This window comes from Hydra viridissima, unplaced genomic scaffold (genome assembly GCF_058129835.1).
Source record: "Hydra viridissima isolate aposymbiotic clone 2 unplaced genomic scaffold, HvirCarnegie_v1 scaffold_7, whole genome shotgun sequence".
Classification (NCBI taxonomy): Eukaryota; Metazoa; Cnidaria; class Hydrozoa; order Anthoathecata; family Hydridae; genus Hydra; species Hydra viridissima.
The window spans coordinates 6,156,763-6,171,468 of record NW_028324306.1 but is presented as its reverse complement, the minus strand read 5'-3'; the positions used below and the strand labels follow the sequence as shown (position 1 = coordinate 6,171,468).

At 26.9% G+C, this 14,706-nt stretch overlaps 2 protein-coding genes across 2 annotated transcripts; both read left to right on the top strand.

The window, feature by feature from the left end:
* Nucleotides 1–797: 797 nt before the first annotated feature.
* On the top strand, nt 798–3,357 carry LOC149885862 (uncharacterized). Its single transcript, XM_090093669.1, has 3 exons — nt 798–888; nt 1,387–1,449; nt 1,856–3,357. Exons 1-3 carry the CDS (start codon nt 846–848, stop codon nt 3,040–3,042), a joined length of 1,293 nt encoding a protein of 430 aa, XP_089949795.1. The 5' UTR covers nt 798–845; the 3' UTR covers nt 3,043–3,357.
* A 3,853-nt stretch (nt 3,358–7,210) lies between these two features.
* LOC145196377 (SUN domain-containing protein 3-like) lies at nt 7,211–14,336 on the top strand. Its single transcript, XM_090094025.1, has 15 exons — nt 7,211–7,636; nt 7,762–7,791; nt 8,486–8,548; nt 10,198–10,225; nt 10,707–10,771; nt 10,902–10,927; nt 11,215–11,255; nt 11,457–11,598; nt 12,159–12,231; nt 12,420–12,478; nt 12,580–12,685; nt 12,958–13,136; nt 13,243–13,353; nt 13,599–13,691; nt 13,776–14,336. The coding sequence occupies exons 1-15, from the start codon at nt 7,462–7,464 to the stop codon at nt 13,902–13,904; spliced, it is 1,320 nt and encodes a 439-aa protein (XP_089950151.1). The 5' UTR covers nt 7,211–7,461; the 3' UTR covers nt 13,905–14,336.
* Nucleotides 14,337–14,706: the final 370 nt, after the last annotated feature.

Sequence of the window (14,706 nt, the reverse complement as noted above, 5' to 3'; positions counted from 1 at the left end):
AATCCAAATTAATTATTCGTCTGTTTGAAGCTTCTGACTATCTACTACGTTGTCCAAGCTCTACTAAATCAAATTAAAGAAACCAAAAAGAAGTAAATTTTAGTATGTTTTTTTTTTTTTTTAATAAATTACTTATTTTGAACTTTTTACAATAGAAAATATTTGGTGCAAACATTTTAGAGCCTTTTGGTTTTAAATACCTAAATAAAGGGGCGGCAAATATAGCGGACGTCCCTAGTGGCTGAAACCCACCATAATCCGCTCCATAGTGTCTTTATTTGTTTTTTAATTATTTTTTTTCGGTAGCTGTATAAAGAAATGTTATTCATTAATTTTAATTAACATGGAAAACATTAACAATAATTAATGGCTTCAAACTTAATTTACGCAAACAAAACTCATCAAGCTTCATATTAATCTCAAGAGGTTTGAAATACATCAATAAATAATTTTTTTCACACACTGAATCGCTTTTTGCCTTTTGAGGCCTATTTATTCCATTTCATGTTGTATCTTTAATTAAAATGCTTTTAGTTTTAAACTAGAGCATTAACAACAACGAAATTTCCGGAATATAATTTAAAAATATAAAAAAGTAGTTTATGAAATAGTGTTTAGCGCTAATTGATTTATTAAAATGGCATATATATTTAACTTAGGAGAGGAAACGTCATTAATAAAGTTCATGCATTGAAAAATTTTTTGAATGGCTTTGTTTACTGCTGGAAATTTTCTCGCTGTTATTTTCCTAATGACTTAATCATTTTTCCTATAAATATACTTACCAAACTATTTTCATAAATATATATCGTTAAGCTTCATAAGGTTAAAGAAAAGCTGCTAAAATGAGAAAACTATGGGCTATTTCTTTTGTGCTACATTTCTTTGGTAAGCTATTTTAAATTTTGATTAACAAAATTAGCGGGTAGTTTTAATTTTACTGCAAAAAGAGAATTTTATAACCAGTCTTTTTCTGATTGACCTTTTTAATTAATTATCTCTTAATTATCTTCAGAAATGTAAATGTACTCTTTTTAATTTTAAAACTTTTTCCAGAAATTTATTCTGTCAAAAAAAAAGAAAATCCTTTTGCATTCTACAAATCTGAATTTATAAACCATATATTTACCAGTTTGATGTTTTAAGAACAAATAATTAATAATAACCCGCTTTTGCCGTTCTATTCTTTAGTATAATTTTTACTGTGCTCTTATCTGTGAGATCTTTCGACAGCCCTATAGATGGCTCCAACTTATTTTTCTTCTAATTTCACTATTTTCAGTTAATATACGCTCCAACTTTTTAAATTATTTTAAATTATTTTTCCTTTTTAACATTCCTCTTACATTCAAAAAAACTTTTTAACAAATAACAGTTCTATTTTAGGTACTCAGGTTAAAGAATCAAGCACCAGAAATATATTTAGTAAAACCTTGGGAGCTACAAAAGGTTCTTTTTTTTAAATATTGTTTTTCCCAGTTTTTTTATGCTACGAAGGTTTGTTGGAAAAATCTAGCTTTCTTGCTAAACTTTGTATATGTACAAAACTCTTAAAATTGAAACTAAATTTTTAAATATTGTTTTGTTGAAGTTAAAGGTACAAAGTATAAATACTTTTTTCTCCATTAACTGTTTTCTTTCATGTCAACTTTCATGTTTACTATCATGTCAACAACAACTTGCAGAAATACATAAGTTTGTTATCACTTATATATTTTTTAATATACTTTCAATCATTTTTCAAAATTTTGTGGTTATCACTTACATATTTCTTAACAAAACTTTGAATTATTTTTCAAAAATTCTTCTAAACGCAATCTTTAAGAAATTATTTTTCTTTAACTTTTATTTTTAGGCCAAAAACTATCAAGAGAGAAATATGATATCGGTACAACAACAGCTCTGCTACAAGCAACAAATAAACTTCAAAGCACGAAAGTATTTCCAGTTGTAACAACAAAATCAGATGAAAAACCAAAAAGCGTTTGGACAACTCAGTTTGAAACAACCAAACCAAAATCTACTACAGCAGCTCTGCTACAAGCAACAAATAAACTTCAAAGCACGAAAGTAGTTCCAGTTGTAACAACAAAATCAGATGAAAAACCAAAAACCGTTTGGACAACTCAGTTTGAAACAACCAAACCAAAATCTACTACAGCAGCTCTGCTACAAGCAACAAATCAATTTCCATGCACAAAAGTGATTCAAGTTGTTACAACAAAATCAGATGAGAAGTCAAAAATCATTTGGACACCTCAGTTTGAAACAACCAAGCCAAAATCAACAATAGCTACACTACCTAAAGTAAGAACAAAACACAATAAATCTCAAAGTGAAATCTCATTACAATCTATAACAACTAAAACGCAGCCGAAATCTCAAAGCATAACAGTTCAAACGGAAGCAGAAGTAAATAAAATGTTTGTTACAACTCAGAAACCACAAGTTGTATCGTTGAGTTCTTTATTAGCTTCATCATTAGATTCTCATACAACGTTAACTTCTGCTTTCACACCAGTTTTACTAACTAAACCTCAAATTATTTCATCAGTTAAACTAGCTTCATCTTTAGTTAATATCGCTCAAACAGCTGCATTTGTACAATCTGAAGCCACTTCACCACTTGTTATATTGTCAACAACAGAAACTTCAACTCTATTTAGAGTTCAACCAACTTTATCAAACTTTACGACAGAACTTATACATACATCTGCATCTGTTGAAACTGTTAAACTTACAGCTTCATATTCGGCTCAAACTGCTTTATCAACCGCATCAATAGAACCTCAAACATCATTGGTAGCCACCAATACTCCACCTTCTACCACTAATCCAATAACACAGCCTCAACTAACATCAAATTCAACGAATAACACAAAAACTGATCCAACTAAAGCTGTGCCGCCATCTCAAACAGATGCTATAATAACTACTTTTGTTGTTCGCAATTTTACTACCACAGAAAGTCTAAAAACAACTGCTTTATTGAAATCTGAAGGCACTACAACAGATAAACAACCGGATATACTTATATTATAGTTTTAGCGCATTACTTTTGATAATTATGTTATATTACGTTTTAAATGGAACCAAAAAACATAGTTTGCTGACAAATAGCATTGTTTAGACATGGATAAACTTTTTTTATATATATCATTTATCGCTAATTTTAAATAGGCTATATATATTTTAACTAATTTATGAAGGCTTTGTTATATTGGTGTATACTTTCATAAGTATGTACTATTATTAACACAAAAAACCTTTTTTTAAATAGATCAGTTATTTTACATTGTATCATTTTTTAGGAAAATTTTTTAATAAAATAAGTAAATATATTTTCTTTTAACGTAATAAGCTTTATCTTTCTCGGTCCTCAAATGTGAATGAAAACTTTGTTTGTTTGCATTTACTTAAATAAGTTTAGGGTAAATTAAATTCATTTTCTGATAGCTCAAAGTTTGAAATCAAGAGGCCCTAAATCTAAAACGTTAAGTTAAACTAAACTCTAAAATCAAAACTATATATTTATGTGGTTAATTTAAAATAACTTCCCAATTTTGAATTGCTTTTTTGATTAGACTTTTACATTTGCTTAATTGCAGTAGCTTCAAAAATATAAAGTTAAAAAATAAGGTCAATTAACTTTTTTTTAATATTAGGTCAATTAACTTTTTTCAACGGCTATTTAATTATCTCTCAGTTAAATTTTTAAATGATAAGTAGTTAAACATTTTTTTCATGGCTGAGTTAATCAATTTGCTTTCTTATGATATATAACTTATATCGGTCCTATTTATCCTTTCTGAGTAATTTAATAGTAAATTAAAATAGCCCTGTTAATTACTTATTGAAAAATGTGCCAAAACTATAACGTCAGTTAATTTAATCTTAAGAACTCTTAAATTAATTATACGAGAATCCTGAAAACTTGTACTCACTTTGACCAATATAAATTACAAATAAATTTGAAAAAAAATATATCAATTTCTAACCAGTATTTCAAAAGAAATTTCAGTTGGAAAATTCTTCGCACACCAGAAGCAGAAAAATGGGTAGAAAATCAGTATCACAAGAAGCCAAAAAAGTTGGTCCATCCAAAGATAACACAAAAAGTCAACAAGAAATAACAACATTATTGGTGTTTCATTATGCTGTGTCCAATCAACGCTGAAAAAATTCAAACTTTCAAATGACATAAAAGATTCACTAGTAGTTGGCAAGCCTTCAAAACGTTATTCTAGGGATCAAAGCTTATTGTAACGAATAAGTTGAGTTTAATATTAAAGCTGGTTATATTTGTAGTAGTTATAGCACAGTTAGAGGGTGTCTTGATAAAAAAGGTATTGATTACTATGTTGCTGACAGAAAACCGCTATTAAAGATGACAGGTAGTATTAAAAGATATAAGTGGTGTAAGGAAAGACTTCATTGGTCAGTAGAAAATTGGTCTAAGGTCTTTTTTAGTGATGAATTGAATTTAGAGGTTGTTAATCGTAAAGCAAGTTTTATCAATAAAAGATTAAGTTTAGAGAAATATAAGGCAAAAAACTTTTTACTTTTCTACCCTGGCTAACACGATCATCAGATCTGAACACTATTGAAAATATTTGGCCATGGATGGACAAAAATTTTTTATTGAGAATGTGAAAAGCGTTGCATAATTGAAACTTGCACCGGAAAAATTTTGGAACGAAATTCCGAAGAATTGTTTATGCATCTGATTGAATCTATGGCAAAACGTACTCGATCCTACGTAAAAGCACGTGGTAGTTATGCAAAATAATGAATTAATGTTTGACCTTTTGACACATTTTTTTTTTAAAGTTTTTTGATCTGATTCTCTTTTTAGATTAGTTTAATTTTTTTTTAAAAGTAAGGAAGTCTTCTAAGAAATTGAAAAAAAATCTGAGTAAAATTACATTTTTGAAACTCACTAAATTTACTGAATTTGTGTCTTAAATAGAAAAATTTGAAAACATGGTTTTTATTAGATTCAAAAAATAATACAAAACTTTTTGAATAGGTAAATACTACCATCGAAACCTTACAAGTCGGTTTTTGATTTTTGATTTAGAAGATCGGAAGTATCAAACAACGAACTTTATTGGCCCACAACTTTAACAAGTTAACTGCCGGCGTATCAAAATATATTGCTGTTGGCCACCGGCTGTATATTGCTGTTGGCCATTCGGCAGTTAATGTGTTAAATGTCAGAAAAGGTTCTTGTACAAAAAATACTTGCAAACTGTTTCACACATATAATATGTTTTCTAAAATATTGCATTGTGAAATTTTAAATTCTTTGGAAACATATCAATCTTGCTCTGTTTTACTTTTAAGAACAATAAAACGAATTTGCAACTCAATGTAACCAAATTTGCATGTTTTACGCCGATGAGTGCAAAATTTTGTAATAACATATATGACATCTTGTTGTTAAGTTGCAGCTTAATAACGTATATGACATCTTGCTGTTAAATTGTAGCTTAATAACGTATCGTGACATCTTGCTGTTAAATTGCAGCTTAATAACGTATATGACATCTTGCTGTTAAATTGCAGCTTAACAATCTTTTCATTCAAGTAAAATACACGAAATGGAAAACATTAAGCTCATCGATTTCGATAAATTTAAGAATAAATCTAATTTCCACTAATACTTAAAATAGCCCCTTTAAGGTGCGTACTATTTCAAAGTGGTTGTGTCTTTAAACCATTGCTTTCACCTAAATAGTATTACTAAATGCATTAGTAAGATTTTGAAACAATAAAACTCTTTAAGTCATAGTTTGTTATTTTAGCGAAAGATTCAGGTATTAATCAAAGAAATACTAACGAATTAATGGCTGAAATTGCTCAGAAAGCTATTCTGCGTGAACAAGGTTTGACAGTGATTGCTGTTGTTAGACGTTTTACTATAATACATAGCTGGATCAGAAAAAAATTTAAAGGCTAATATGAAACTAGTGATTTTAAAAGCAAAGCCCTAACTTGATGACAGATTATGACTATTCTAAAGCACGATAATTGCATTCATCGTTATACAAAAGCACATCCGTTAACAATTCTTCTGAAACTTCATCTGAGCTATTTACCACTGGTTTTGCACAAAGTACTGTGATACTTAGGAGACGTATGTGCAAACAATTTTATTTAAAGAGCTATGTTTCAGCAAAAAGCCTTGTCTTTCTCCAAAATATATATCCGTAAGTATTCCCTTTATTCAGAAATATAAAGAGTGGTCATTGGCAGACTGGGAGGATGTAATGATTAGAGACGGTTGTTAATCAAACAGTTTCGTTGTCTTTTTATAAACTTTAGACGGCCGCCGTCTCAAGGCAAACTTGATGTATTCACGAACATTAACAATACCCACAAATGTTTGCATGGACCAAGGCAAACAAAATAATTCTTTCTGGAGGTAGCGTAATATTTTCTTCCATCTTTCTAAACTCTTCTTTTTGACAGCCTCTGCAGGAAGATGTTTCTTTATCCTGACACTTGACTTAACATTCAGGTCCTGTTTTATGATGTTCCTGATCGTATAATTTTCAGCTGCAAGCCTATCTTCCTCATGCTCCGGACTGTATTTTGATGTATTTGATCACGGACAGCTATTACAGGACGATGAGTTCGAACTTTTCTCGTTTTTCCACTGCCATTTTTCTTGGCAATGCGGCTAAATTCTTATACCGATCAATAGTGGTGTAAACCGTTGACCTGAACATTTCCAATTTAATGGAGATGCTTAGTAACCTTGTTATTTTTTCATAATGGGTAAATAGCCTAAAATTTTTTCCGAGTAATTTTATTTTACTTTCACCACAGTATTCTAAAGAAAAAAACGCATAGATTTCTATAAAAATATTTTCAAAAGGTAAAGATAAATATATAACGAAGTTTTTGGTCGCGTAGATCAATTTTATAATTAACATCGGCATTGGCTTCTTCATTCATAATGAACAATGTGCAAATTTCTAAATCCAGTCCATTAATTTATAAATCAAATCTTCTGAAATTTTAACAATAAAAGATTTTATGTGTTTAAAATAGCAAAAGTTTTTGGTTTAGGAAGTAAAAAATTAGTTTAAAAATAAATATAAAAAATAAATTTAACCGATTAAATCAAATAAATAACACTATTGCAAGAAATATAGCAAAATTTTTTTATTGAATTGTAACAAATCATATTTAGGTACGCGATAATCGTATCTTTAACTTTTTTAAAGATACATCTATTTTAGGACTGTCAGAAGTTATTAACTAATTCGTTATAATTGAAAAACCCAACTCCGATGCAAACCTTAATAGTGTGAACTGCAAGCTTGGATAACAATAACAAAGATGGCTATTTCTGTCTCAGCTAAAAGTTATAGTTACAAAATAAATTGGTATTATGTTTTAAAATGCAAGGTTGCTAATCCATATTATATATTTCGTTAGAAATAATGTTTTATGATGGGAACTTTGGAAGAAAGAGATTTTCCTCTAAGAAGATGCAGAAGTCCTACAAGAGCCTCAGCAGCAGTTGCACGGAGAAGGTTGCAAAATGCTGTGTCTGAGAATATCTATAATTCTTTAGAAACTACAAGTGTTGCAACGCAAAACGAAGATCCCATACATTTATATGGTTTGTTTATACATTTATATGGTTTGTTTCTTTTTATAAAAATTGTGTTCATAATAATTATAGTATTATACATTATCATCAATAAGCTATCTTGAGTTATGTAGCTAAATAAATGTTATTTTCAGGTCTTGATAAAAATGAAGATTATGTGTTAGGTAAGTAAGTATTAAATATTTTGATGTGCATACTGTTTGTTGAAATATATAAAATATATATACAAATATGTTAACTATTTTGTTTTTTTTGTTTAGATTGTTCATTAATAAAAATGCTTTTTTTTTTTAAATGCCAGTTCCACCATTTTTACCATGCAGTCCACTATAGGTTCACCCACTTAATTAGTTGACATCTTTGTTATACTTCTTAATTACAAAATTACTCTCTTTGAGATTTTCTTTATACAAGTAAGCCAACTTTAGCTAAATTTTTTCCAAACTTTCCTCATCTTCTTTTTGTTCGTATTCCCTTAATTTTTCCAAAACTAAATCATCATCAGAATGACTTTGAAAGAACTTCATCATTTTGCTCATCAGACTTTTAAGAAAATAAACAAAGGAATAAATAGAGAAATTAACTTCTTAGTTATTTACATCAAAATCAAAAGAAAAAAAGACAAGTAACACCTGCTTTATATATATATGTATATATATATATATATATATATATATATATATATATATATATATATATATATATATATATATGTATGTATATGTATATATATATATGTATATATATGTATATATATATAGATATAGATATATATATGTGTATATATATGTATATATATATTTATTTATATTTATGTATATGGTGTGTTAATTTAGTTATATATTCATTTGTTAATAGGTGACAAAAAAGTTCTCCAACAAAGAAGTAATGAACCAAAAAGTGAAGATAATGATATTGTTGGTGAGAAATATATGTAAAATAGTTTTATCAAGATTTTGTTTTGTACATTTATAGATACAGTATTCTCACAGTCAAGGAATAGTAGGAAAAATAAATTTCTAGTTATTTTAGCATTTATTTTTTGAAATCAAACTGAACAAAAAAATAAATAAATAAAAAAGGCAAACATATTTTAAACAAAAATTTAAAGAAAAAGTGAACAGAGAATAAGTAAATACTCAATGTTTTGTAATGCCACTTTTACTTTTTATGTTTATCAATATGCTGAGGTATTTACTTTACAATATTTTATACAACTTATTCAAGGATTTTCTTTAAATGCTTGGTACATTTTAGCACCCTCCAAACATCCTTCTTTTACAATTTTTTTAGATGAATAATAAACTGTGACACCCCTTGTATGTGCAATGGTAGCTGTCTTAAATTTTTTTATAACAGCAAAGAAAATAGGCTCTCAGAACTAGACTAAAAATGCTAATGAAAAATAGACAATAGAAGTGTTTGAAAAAGTGCTTTGGAATGTTTAGTACTAAATTGAACTTTTGTTTGTATGATTAGGAAAAAAGCAGTAAAAGCAAGTTTGCAAAGAACATTGAACCAGAAAATATTGACTATTGATGTTGTGCTTAGAATTTGTATTAGAAAAGAAGATACAACTACCTCATCAGATAACCATGTACAAACTTGTTGGCTATTCGATAAGATGTAATTGTTCCAGAAACAATTACAATTGCCACCAGTAAAAAAAGATATTTAAGTTTTGAAATATGTTTCAATTGATTATATAGGTTTGTACTTTCTTAAGTAGCAGCAGTAGCAACATATGATGTTGTTGTCTAAATGATTTTTTGTATGCAGGTACAAAGAAAAGATAAACATTACTGCTAATGAACTATAGATTAAATTTTTAATATCCATCTCAAAAAATTGTATGGCCACCATAAAAGATGATATTTATTGGATGCCATTGTTAATTTTAATTTCAATATTAGGTGTTCCAATGACAAGATCAGGATGGAATTACATATATATTATGATGAAAATTATAATGAATCTCCTTTATTCTTATAACTATACTGAACTGATGTGTGAAAGTTATCATTTTTTTAGAAGTCTATCTAGACTATTTTCAAAGATTTTTTTAAAATAAAAAATGAACAAAAAAAATAAGCTGCATTGGCATTTTTCTATTTAAGTTCAGTCCAGTGAATTTATGATTAATTTGTAAAGTCAGAGGTTTATTTTTATTCTAAAAGTTTTTAAGTAGTTTTATTGGATTCCTTACCCAAAAAATCAATAAAGTTACCAATATTTAGCTTTCCTTTGCACAGTAAACAACAACCAAGACCAAAAGATTTATTAAAAGTTTTAGAATTTTTTTGAAAGAAGCTATTTCAAAGCAAAATTAAAACATCTTTGAAACTACTTGGAGTTTGAGGCTAAAGGTTTAAGTATAATCATACTTTATTTAAATCCTTGAGCAGTACAGAAATTAGCAAAATCTAAGATTTTGAGTTCCATACCCTAAATGCTTGTTAAGTTACTTTCATTTAATGGTTTTGATAGTTTATTTCCAATAATCAGGTATTCTTTGTTTCTTATAAGTGAGTCTTTGTTTTTTTACAGTTTTAAAATTTTTTGTTTTTTAGGTGGTATGATGCAGAATGTACTTAGACTGTAAGTTTATATGTTAAACAGAAATCTGAGCTTGATGGTGTTTTATAAGCCTTTTTTATACATCATTTTAAGCCATTATAGTTGTCTGCAATTATTTCATTAACAAATCATTAACTTAAATGTTATTCCTAATTTTTAATCCTAAGCTTTATTAGATTAAGTAGGAGTGAAAAAACATATTGTTATGCAATCACAAAACAGTTTATCTTACTAATGACTAAATAAATTCTTACTAATGACTAAATAAATTCTTACTAATGACTAAATAAATTCTTACTAATGACTAAATAAATTCTTACTAATGACTAAATAAATTCTTACTAATGACTAAATAAATTCTTACTAATGACTAAATAAATTCTTACTAATGACTAAATAAATTCTTACTAATGACTAAATAAATTCTTACTAATGACTAAATAAATTCTTATAAGCAAAATATCTTTATTTTTTTCTTTTATTGTCTTATTTTCTTGTTTAGACTTTTGCAGTCCAAGTGCCTGAAAGCCATTGTTTTTTTAGTTTTTATTGGAATCTGCTATAAAGGCAAGCATTTTATCTGTTTGTAATAATTCTGTTTTTCTTTTTCTTTACTAATAGGGAAAAAATTTTCTTAAATTAAAAAATGCATTTACTTTTATTATTAATTAACATTTTAATCCTTGTTTTCTTTAAGTGGTTTTGTGGCTTGTAGCAAAAGATGTAAGTTGGTATACTTTTTTTTTTTTATCTTGTTACTATATTATTCAATTTTTTTTTGCAACTTTAACTCATTTTATAACCAAAGATTAATATAGTATATAATAATCCACTATATAGCAATCACTAAGATATAACAACTCACTTCTTACCACTTCTTTTCTTGACAGATTTTTTACTTTAAGATTTTAAAATGGCAGGTGTTACTTTTTTTTTTTTTCTTTTAATGTCAATGTAAAAAACTAAAAAGTTAGTTTCTCTCTTTATTTCTTTGTTTATTTTATTTAAAGTATGATGAACAAAATGATGAAGTTCTTTCAAAGATACAATTGTAAGTTTTTAGCAACTTTTTATGGCTTTCTTCAAATAATTATAAGTTGTTAAAATAATTATAAGTTGTTAACAGAAAAGATGTATTTGAAAATATTTTAAAATCTCTTTTTCCATTTTTTCTTAAAGTCTTCTAAATATTTTTATATGCAAATTGGCCATTAAAATTTATGTGATACTTTTTTTTTGTGTGGGTGATTAGCAAATTTAAACAATTTGAAATGAAGAGTATGGAAGAGTTAGATAAAAAAGTTGCTGCACTTGGACTGAACTGCACTTCTGATGAAGCATTTATAAAGTATAGAAATACTCAGAAGCAAGCAATAGAAAAGCTTCAACAACAGGTTATTTATAGTCCTATCAATAATTTATCATTTTGGCTACAATTAACTTACATTATTTATAAAATTTTTATTAAATAATTACTATAAAAAAAAAGGGTTGTTGCATTCATTATTGAAGTGTATAGAATTTTTTTTTTCATGTTATGACTTTCATTTGACATATTACATGTTTTTTCAATAACTGTTACTAATTTTGAACTTAATAAATCATCTTTTCAGTTTTTTCTTTATGGTGCGTTTTAATTTGCAGATAGTGTTTTTAACTAGAAATATGATAAGTGAATAATCTACTGTGCTGAAAATTACACGATAAGTTGTAAATAGTTTGAACAGAAATTGTTAATACAATTGCTATAAAAATTATTACTGAATGAACTGTTTTCAAGTTGTTTCATTAACCTTTTAATAGAGTTATATATTAGATAGATTGTGATAAGTTTCTTTCTGTTACCTTGTTTGATGAAGTTTTGCAATGTATTTTGATTTCAAATATGCCAGAATGAATGCCTTTTTATTTTTATCCTCAAATGATTTGTAAAATGTAAAGCTATAAATTTTAGATTGTTTCAACTGTTAATGTGGTAAAGTCACTGAGTGAGAAGTTAAATCTTTTACAGAAAACTTTAGAAGATGGTAAATTATTATTTTTGAAAATATATAATAAAATATTTAATATAATTAATTTTTTTTTCTTTTTTTTATTGTGCTTAATATAGTTCTAGTCTTTCTTAACTAGTTATTAAACTGTTTTTTTCATACCAAAGTTATCGCTATACTTAAATTTTTTTTTTTTTTTAGTTATCTTTTTGTGAATTTTTTAGAGCATAAAAAGTTTGAAGATGAACAAAAAATGAAAAAGAATGGGCTATGTCAAGGAGATGTTTGTATTCTTTACAATTCAATAAATATTAACCTATAAGTGTTCAATAATGTGTTTGAAATGCAAACTTTTATAATTTAGTTTTGCTAAATATTTGTTAGGATTGTAAATATTCATCACAAAACATTTATGCTGTTGCGCAATCTTTTTTGGAGCTTTACTCTGCAGATGTTCTTGGAATACCTGACTTTGCCCTAGAATCTGCAGGTGAGTGTCTGATAAGATTTTTTAATTTTTTAAATCACTAACAATGCTCAAAATTTCTGGTAATATGTTTTTCACAAATTTATCAGTCACAATTTGTAAATTTTTATACTAAAATTACATTTTATAGATAATTTTTGTATAACATTTTACAAATACTTAATTATTAAAAAAAATCTATAATAAATTTCTGATGGCTTTTAAAACAAATGCAGGGAAAAGATTCTTTTGTAGCTTTTCCTCATTTTGATAATAAATTTCATTTAATTTACTAGGAGGAAGTATTCATATGCCGCATCATTCAGAGACTTGTGATTCTGGTTCACCAATTATTAAAGTCTTTGGCTTGCCTTTATGGCATGACCCACGATCTCCCCGCACTATAATAACCACTGAAAATTTGCCTGGAACTTGCTGGCCAATGAAAGGCAATCAAGGATATGTAGTTATTAAGGTTTTAATTCACTTTTAAACTAAGCATTTAAAATCTATAAATAAAAAGTACTTAGAAACTTCAGTAAATTAATTTATTAAAAAGTGTTTTACTTGATTTAACCCAGCTTGCTTCCGTAATCAAACCAACAATGGTTAGTTTGGAGCATTTAGATCAAAGACTGGACCAATATTCATTAAAATCATACAAAAGCGCACCAAAGCAATTCGAAGTATTTGTAAGTTGTTTGTTCTTGAATTGAAATAAAGTCCGTTTTTCATTCTCTTGTTGTTGATGTCAGACTATAATGTTATGGTTTTTATTTCATACTAGTTAAATTTTTTTATTTCAATAAAAGTAAACATTTTAAAATATATATTTGCCCAAAGATTTGAAAATAATCAAGGTTCTCTTTAAGTTTTTCATTGAAGAACCTATTATAGATTTATAAAGTTAAAACTAAATGATGGGAATTTTTTCTAGGCATGGTTTAATGGATTAGGAACATCCATATCAAAAATTGGTTCATTCACTTATCTTAGAAACAGCTCTGCAATACAATCTTTCAAATTAGAAGTAAGAAAAACATTCCATTGTTAAACTTTTCTAAAGCAAAAAAAAAAAGATATTTTTTACTTTCAAAGTTTCATTTGCATGTAGAAAGAAGTTAACAATGTTATGTATATTGAACTTCGAATTCTAAGTAACTATGGTAATGAAGATTGCACTTGTATTTATCGGTTTCGTGTGCATGGAATTTCTAATGATTGGATGTCAGGAAATTTATAATTATTAAAAGAGTATTTTTTTGCTCTAGTTTCTTTTGAAATCTTTCAAAGAGTATTTGCTATATTTATTTTTTATGTTAAAACAAACATACTATTTAATTGAATTTAAAAAGAAATTTTTGAATCTTGAGTTAATGTTATATTTTTTTCAGAGAAAAAATGTGTTAATATAAAAATTTATTATATATTAGGTACCTAATAGCATGATGTAATGAAAATAATTTATTCAATCTTTAATTTTTTTATACTATGAGTTTATATTTCAACAAGTTATAGTTTATGATAAGTTGTTTTTCTCAAAACTAATTATAGCGTTTTTGAATCTTTGTTTTCAAGAATCTAAGAGTTGTTGTAGATTTTTTATAGCATTTTATAAAAATACAAAGTTTTTATCTCATTGAGTTGTTGTGTTTAAAAGTTCTGTTATAATGTCTTTCATTTGTTTTTCTTTGTTGAAGTTTTCCCTGTATAAGATTAAATTGGTTATTATAACTACTTGCAAGCACTGGTAGTTATACCTTGTGTTAATGTATACCATAGTTTAATTAGATAAAATTCGAAATCTCAAAAAAGTTCTAATTTAGGAATAGAATGTTTTGAAGTCATAATAGAATGTTTTGAGTCAATGTGTAAAACTTCCCATGTATGGGCATTGTCATTGTTGGCTCCTGCAACAGTGATAGCTACAGTTTTTAGCATTGTTATAGCATGCTATGTGTTATTGTTATAAATGTATTTTGTTTTATTGAATTTATATTTTTTTCTGTTTTGTTTAACTGCTATATTACATAAATTCTTTTAAC